General features: G+C 51.5%; 1 protein-coding gene across 1 annotated transcript; it reads left to right on the forward strand.

Annotated features, from left to right (window-relative positions):
* The first annotated feature begins 2 nt into the window (after positions 1–2).
* On the forward strand, positions 3–7,518 carry LOC309887459 (corticotropin-releasing factor receptor 1). Its single transcript, XM_082779179.1, has 9 exons — positions 3–104; positions 369–489; positions 846–999; positions 1,219–1,279; positions 2,150–2,222; positions 3,290–3,375; positions 5,128–5,263; positions 5,448–5,489; positions 7,295–7,518. Exons 1-9 carry the CDS (start codon positions 94–96, stop codon positions 7,433–7,435), a joined length of 825 nt encoding a protein of 274 aa, XP_082635305.1. The 5' UTR covers positions 3–93; the 3' UTR covers positions 7,436–7,518.
* The last annotated feature ends 233 nt before the right edge of the window (positions 7,519–7,751 follow it).

Below are 7,751 nucleotides of genomic sequence, written 5' to 3' on the forward strand. Positions count from 1 at the left end.
AAAAGCAAGCTGCACTATCACGTCGCTGTCATCATCAACTACCTGGGGCACTGCGTCTCCCTTGGGGCCCTCCTTGTGGCCTTCGTCCTCTTCATGCGCCTGCGGTGAGAGACCTGACCTGCTGCCCTGCTCCTGGCAGGGGCATGAGCCCAAAGAGGTCACCCCACAGCCCTCGGGATTGGGATGGACCTGGAACCCCTTTGTTTTGCCATGTCCCCCCCCCCCCCCCAAGGCTATTCCTCTCTCCTCTGGAGAGATCATGCCTATCTTCAGTGCCACATATGGCCCTGTTCTCCCCTGCAGCCCAAACGGGGTCAGTCCCCAGACCCTCACCATATTCTGATGGTGCTTTCTCCCCCTGTCTGCAGGAGCATTCGGTGCCTGAGGAACATCATCCACTGGAACCTGATCACAGCCTTCATCCTACGCAACGCCACATGGTTTGTGGTGCAGTTCACGATGAACCCAGAGGTGCACGAGAGCAATGTGGTAGGTGCAGCCCAGCCCTGGGGTATGTGGGGAGCTCAAGGATCCCAGAGACAAGGCCAAGAAAAGCAGCTTGGGATGTCAGATGGGGTTGCTTGGTGGCTGGAGGACAATGAAAGTCTATGAGAAAGCCAGGTTCAATTGCTGTGCTGGGGTCTGTGTTGTTGTGTGCCTCGGTCTCCCCACTGTAACACACCCATATTCTTGCCTTTTACTGTGGCAGCATGGAAGAAATTGTCATGGTCTGTTTGGGGCACGGCCCTGGTGGGAACAACAATGCTCCATGGGAGGTGACCAGTTTATTGTCTCTGAAGTAGCTCTGCTCTTCACCCTGTGTCACCTCCTAACCCCCTTGGCAGGTCTGGTGCCGCCTGGTCACTGCCGCCTACAATTACTTCCACGTCACCAACTTCTTCTGGATGTTTGGCGAGGGCTGCTACCTGCACACGGCTATTGTGCTCACCTACTCCACCGACAAGCTCCGCAAGTGGATGTTCATCTGCATCGGCTGGTGTAAGTACCAGCGCTTCCCCTTCGCCCAGCGGGTGGTGCCCACCCCCATCCTCTGCTCCTGCTCCTCTTCCACCTAAATAGCTGCGAAAAGGCTTCCAGGAGCAGGAGGATGGGAGTTGCGTGCCTGTATCAGCTCGCTCTCTGCAAGAAAATCACCGTTATAGCATAGCCTGGTTGTGATATCGCACCCCTGAGGCCCATGTGTGTGTTCATCCGCAGGTATTCCTTTTCCCATCATCGTCGCCTGGGCCATTGGGAAGCAATACTACGACAACGAGAAGTGAGCATCACTGCTCCCTACCTGCCCTCTACCCCAATTCCCTGCCTGTCGGTCATGCCAGGAGCTGTGCACCAAGCGGGCACGGATCCCACCTGCAAGGGCTCATAGGAGGCAGGGTACACAGAAAGGGTGGGAGGAAAAATGATATTCTTCCATTCTTTCTTTTATCCCACCTCTAGGCTCTTTGTGACATGAGCCCTGCCTGCTGCTGCATTTTTTCCTTCAAACTGCAAATGAGATTTTTAAAGGGGCAAAAGGCTAGATTAAGACAGAGCTCCTACAAAGTGTTTGCTAAATGGAGCTGGGATTTAATCTACCAGTAGAGACATAAACTACCACCACCTGAGCCATTTTCACAGAGACTTGTTAATGGAGGACTTAACAGGAACCTGATGAGTTCATCATGGGGATGGTGGAACTGAAAGGAGCCCGCACAGATGAGTGGCAGCTCGCCTTGTTTTGCACTGCTGGTTTTGCCCCCTGGCTTCAGCAGCCCTGTTAGACACAGGAGAAGCACCAATTTAAAAGAACCCAACTCTCAGGACACTGATACCTGCATGAGCTCCTGTGGGGTCTGCTGGGGACAGAGCCACCCTAGTCCTGTATGTGTGTCATATTGTCCTTCCATGCCCCAAAATAATGAGTACCCATAAAGACCCCATACATGAGGGGTCTCAGAGAAGCTATTCTATAGCAGCTACTCACTGCTATAGCAACTTAAGTCTTTGTGCCTTCACCCTATGGACAGCGACCTACAGACATAATGTAAGGGCAAGAGTAAATCCAGGTCGCTCATGCTGCAGGCTTGTCCCTAACACCTCTTGTCCCTAACACCACATGTCCCCAACACTGCCTGTCCTTGCCTTGCAGGTGCTGGTTTGGGAAGCGAGCAGGAGTTTACACTGATTACATCTACCAAGGTCCCATGATCCTGGTGCTTCTGGTAAGAGCAAAGTGACCTTGTTTGCAAATATTGGGTCCTCCCACCCGAACTGGACCTTGAGCAAATTTGGACACCTAGCCCAAGATGAGAATCCATGTGTGTAGATCCTGATGACTTAGGATAGGCTAGGAGGGTAGTCTGGAGACCTTGCTCTAACAGGGATGCTCCCATCAGCAAAATTCCACAGGCATCAGTGAGTCTCTGCCTGGGCACTGTTTGGGTGCACGTTGATGCTTTGCCAAGCATCAGGAGCTGCCTGGAGACCTCATCCTCATGCCTTGATCTACATCGATTTGCTGCTGGCTGAGCAGCAATGCTTGAACCAGAGGTCATATAACCCCCTCGGGCTTCCCTTTTCCTGGAAGGGACAAAAAGGAGCAGGGCTGGCAGGTCACAAGCAACAGTGCAAGGCATTTGACTAACAGGTCCAGAACCAAGCACAGCTTTTTTTTTTTTTTTTTTTTCCCTCCCTGCCCAATGCTGAGAAAACCTGAGAGGCCATTAATCACCGACACCAAGCAGCCTCCCCTCCACATCCCTGAATAATCAAGACTGCTTCTCATTTCCCAGCCCGTCAGGTAGCTGGGCCACCTGTAATCTGTGCCAATTGCGCTCAGCCCCCAGCTCTGCCAGCCCTGCTCTCATTAGTGGATCAGCAGCCAGGAGATCTGCTCCCTGCTGTGATGGCAGCCAGCCTCCCCAAATCTTTTTGTCAGCCTTATCATCTTCGTCCCCACTTTCCTTTTTCTCCCACCCTTCCCTCACCCATCTTCTGGAGTGCCCTTCTGCCCCTGCTCCTATGAGTAAACTCCTAAATCTTATTGGAAACATGCTTTAAACATGTTAAATGCAGATGTCCTGCCCCTGTGCAAGGAAGGCAGTGCAGGTCATAGTGAGAAGCAGGTCCACATGTACCATACCAACTGCTGCTTGCTTTTTTAGCTGCCCAGGCTTGGTTCAGGCTCAAGAGATGTTCCCAGTTCCCCTGGCACAGCTCGTTTCCTCTGCTGTGGAAATAGAAGAGAACAGGGGGAGCCGACACTAACCAGCTTCCCTCTTCCTTCCAGATCAACTTCATCTTTCTGTTCAACATCGTCCGGATTCTCATGACGAAGCTCCGAGCCTCAACCACATCAGAGACAATCCAGTACAGGTAAGAGCATGGAGGGAGAGAAGGCAACTAAGCAGAAAGAAGAACTAGAAACCGTATTGGCAGGACTGAGGGGGGACAGGAACAGCCCCAGTAGCCATGCAGCAAGGGACTATGGAGACATGTAATGTCTCCTCAGATGCTTTCTGAAGACACATGGCCATTGCCATTTGAGAATCCTGGTGGAGGACAGCTGGATCAGCCTTTGGAGGGAGCTGAGCCCTTTTGCAAAAGCATCTTCTGGGGGGACCCAATCAGCTTGTTGGGGTCAGGGCTGCAAATCCTGGCATGGAAGTGAGAATTGCATTGCCACGAAGCAAAGGGTGATGAAGGAGCAATGAATTGAGGCCACCCCAAAATCTGCTCATGGAGCTGCAAGAAGGCAGCACACAGCAGGAAGATTTAACCATTCCCTGCTGCAGAACATGTCACAGGCAGCTTGGAGGCACGCAGTCAGAGAAGCTCTGGAGCACCTGGAAGAGGAGAAGAAACAAACCTTGGACTTTGACCGTGCTTCACCAGATTGTTTTCTGAGCAGGGATCAGTGAATCTCACTGAGTTCAGAGAAGTAGGTTTGGAGTCGAGGGTGGCTTTTTTCAGCTAAAAATGGAAAAAATTCACATGCTGTCACTAGAAGATGCCAGCTTTCCTTGTCGCAGAGTATTGAGCTCTGGGGTGAACAAAGTTGAAGACTATTGAAATAGGCTGGTTTGCCTCAGGCAGCAATTCTGAGAGAATTTTTTTTTCCAGCATTTTCCTGCTTTTGGCAGGGAAGATTTTTCACCCTGGGGCAGAGGAACATCTCCATTTCCCAGAAACATTTTGTGGGACAGGAGAACTTGGACAGCTTGAGTGGGTATAAACTGTGCAGTCCTGCTTAAACCAGAGCCTGGAGGGCTCCTGCTCACGTTATACGATGGCTTTTGGTAAAAGCAGATGGATACTCCACTGCTGTGACTGTTGCCCTGGGAAAGCTATATCAGAGCAGGTTATGTCCTTTATTTTTAATCTCAAATTCCTGTTTCTTTTTTTGTTATACTCCAGTTTGCCAGCTGAAGCCCCCTCTGTCCTCAGTTATTGCCAGCTCTTCTGTGCCATCTGCCAGTTTGCATCGGTGGCTGGGGCTCTGCTGTAGGTCCCAGCCTACCCAGACCCATCAGGGATGACATTTTGTGCATTAAGCTGCTGTTGGAATCTGTCTGTTAACAGAATTTTTAAGAAAGAAAAAAAAAAATGTCAGCTTGGCACTGTTGTCATTCCCTAATCAAAATGAATGAGATACTGAGCCCCTACCCTTCCTGTGCTCTCTTGCATCAGCACAATCACTTTTCACAAACAGCACTTGTAATCTCATCAAGAAAAGATATCAAATTAATTAGCTGAGATAAGTTTTTCATAAACCCGTCTTGATAGGTTTGAATTATCTTACCCTCCTTAATTCCCTTTTAACCGAGCCCTAGATCAGCCAGGCAGTCATGTCACAGCAGCTGAAGGTCGGGTCTCATTTATCCACCTGCTATCCACCACCCATCCGGGATGGAGAAACCAAAGAAGGTGCCTGCTGCGCAAACCAGCCCAATAATTTGGGGATTACATTAGGAAACAGCCCAACTCTCCTCTCTCCTCCCCTTGCCACTGGTTGGTCCAGACCTAGACCCACCAGTCCCAGTGATGCTGGTGCTGGGAGCAGGCTGGGGCCAGTCCCCGTGCCCAGGGCCATGTGCTGGTGGCTCAGCTTGGTGGTTTCTCCCCCAGAAAAGCTGTCAAAGCCACGCTGGTGCTGCTGCCCTTGCTGGGAATCACCTACATGCTGTTCTTCGTCAACCCAGGGGAGGATGAGATCTCCAGGATTGTCTTCATCTACTTCAACTCCTTCCTGGAGTCCTTCCAGGTAAGGTCCTCAGCTTTGGCTCCCATCCCAGGCCCCCACCAAGGGCTGTGGAGGAGCACAAGGTGTGACTTATGTCTCACCCTGCTCCATCAGAAACACTGACCTCCCCAAACCTTGGGGTTGCTCCAAAGCCACTCAGCCTCGGGGTAGCTCTGCTGTGACTCTAACGTTTGTCTCCTTCCAGGGTTTCTTTGTCTCCGTCTTCTACTGCTTCCTGAACAGCGAGGTGAGCACTGGGGGTGCTTGGGGTGTTTGTGCCCATCCTTATGAGAGGATGTAGGCTCAGCCTGAGGCTCTGCCCCTGCACAGGCACCCAGGTCCCCAACTGAAGGTGTTTGCAGAGTCAGGCCAGTACCTGCAGCTACAGGCACAAGCACAGGTTGTACCTAGATGGGAAACTGGTTGTTGCCTGGCTCTGTTTTTTATCCTGCCAGTGGGATCCGGCATGAAATGGGAGTTGTTTTTCATAGGAAATTGAATATATGGTTCCAGCTCCTTTTTTTTTTTTTTTTTTTTTTTTTTTTTTGTGAGAATAGCCCATGAGTGCCCCATCCAAATCAAACACAGCTGACAGCTTCCAGGGCTTGGCAGTGTGGACAACTGTCCCCAGCCTTTAAAAATTATTCCCCGCAGGCTTCATATTTATTGTGGCTTGTTTGGTCACTGGACTGGGTTTAGTAGGGATGCTCCGCCTCCAAAAATGTGAGAAACTGAGAAATTTTGTTGCTTCTTTCACATGCAGCAAGAAAGGCAAGGCTCTTGGGGAGAAGTCTCAGCCCAAATGGACCGTATCTCAGAAAAATATTAGTTTCCCATTGTTTCCTCCTATTCGGAGGAGGAAAATCCACCCCTGAGAATAAATGTTCTGGGGGTGCATCTGTGCAATTTGATGGATCAGAAGGGTCCAGAGCCCCCATCCCTGTGTACACACCCATGACACCTCTCAGGTTCTGACCCAAAACACACCAGCAAGCAAAGGAGGTGAGAGCAAGGGCTGATCCTGGGACTGATCCATTCCTCCTCCTCCTAAATGCTCTCACACCTTTGCTGGCTGTGATACAGCAGCTGAGCAGAAAGGCAACCAGCAAATCCCCAGGGACTGGCAACATAAAAAGCATTTTAAATCTCCAGAGATGATGCAGACCCCTTTCTTTTTCAAATTTGTTTTCAGGAATAAAAGGCAGCTGACAGCATCCTGACATAACAGGCTCAGCTGTGCTAAGTAACACACTAATGCAATACAATAGCAGTATTAATATACAATATACATATATATGTACCATAGGAATTGTTGATGTAGGAGGAAAAGAAACTATGCCAGAGCTTTCTGGTGGATCAGGAGCACCTCGTGCCATACAGCTCATGGTCCTTCAATGATCTCCATCCCTCAGTCCCAGCTGGGCTGGCTGGGGATTTTGGTGTTTGTCTCAGCCGCTGTCGATGAAAAGGCATTTCTTCAATATTCATTTGCCATGCAAATCACTTGGGCAGCTGTCAGCCAGGATTGATGCTGAAGAAATGCCACCGGTGCAGACCAGAGAAGCCATAAACATCCCCAGCTGTCACTCACATCCCTCCTGGCCTGTCACAGCAACCATGAGGATAGCTGGTGCCTCGGAACAGCTTTGGAGCCCAGTTTGATGCTGGACCTGAGTAGTGAGACCAGAAAAGAGGAGGGGGAATGGGATGTCTGGGTGCCAGCAGGACCAGGCTCTGTGCCCTGGGCTCACCTTTGCCATGGGGGGAAGACCACCCTGCTCTTTCATGGTTTGACAGAGGAAGGGGTTAAACTGCTCTTGGGATCTGACCTCCAACACAGCCTAACTTAAAGACAGGATTTGCTTCCTGCACCTACTACTTGTTAGGATGAGACATTTCTGTGCCTCAGTTTTCCCACAGGGAAAAATAGCACAACACCCCCTATTTCCACTGCTTTTTGCAAGTGGGGGCACAGATAACCCCTTCACAGTGCCCATAGCTCAGTGTTTGCAGGCCTTTGGTTCCTAAATGTCCCCTCTGTGTCACCTCCAGGTGCGATCGGCGGTGCGGAAGCGGTGGCACCGATGGCAGGACAAGCACTCCATCCGCGCCCGCGTGGCTCGTGCCATGTCCATCCCCACCTCCCCGACCCGTGTCAGCTTCCACAGCATCAAGCAGTCCACGGCCATCTGATGAGCCGGGAGCCAGCTGCCCAACGCGACAGCGTCCCCATGTCCCCCCCTGCGTGGGTCCCCCGGCACGACGTGGGAGCAGGGTCCTGCCCGCAGAGGGTGCACGAACTCGCTGCAGCTGTGGGAAACCCTACGGAAGCTCCTGTCCTGCTTGCCAGGATGAAGCTGTAGGATGGGACAGCCAAGATGCTGCTTTGTCATCACCACAGCTGCAGTGCAACCTGCCGGGGTGGCAGGAGGAGTCCAGAGGGGTTGCACGGCCGTCCTGCCTGCATCCATCCCAGGCAAGATGCTGCCTGTCCCATTTCTGCCTCGTG

This window comes from Aythya marila, assembly GCF_965140915.1.
Source record: "Aythya marila genome assembly, chromosome: 25".
Lineage (NCBI taxonomy): Eukaryota > Metazoa > Chordata > Aves > Anseriformes > Anatidae > Aythya > Aythya marila.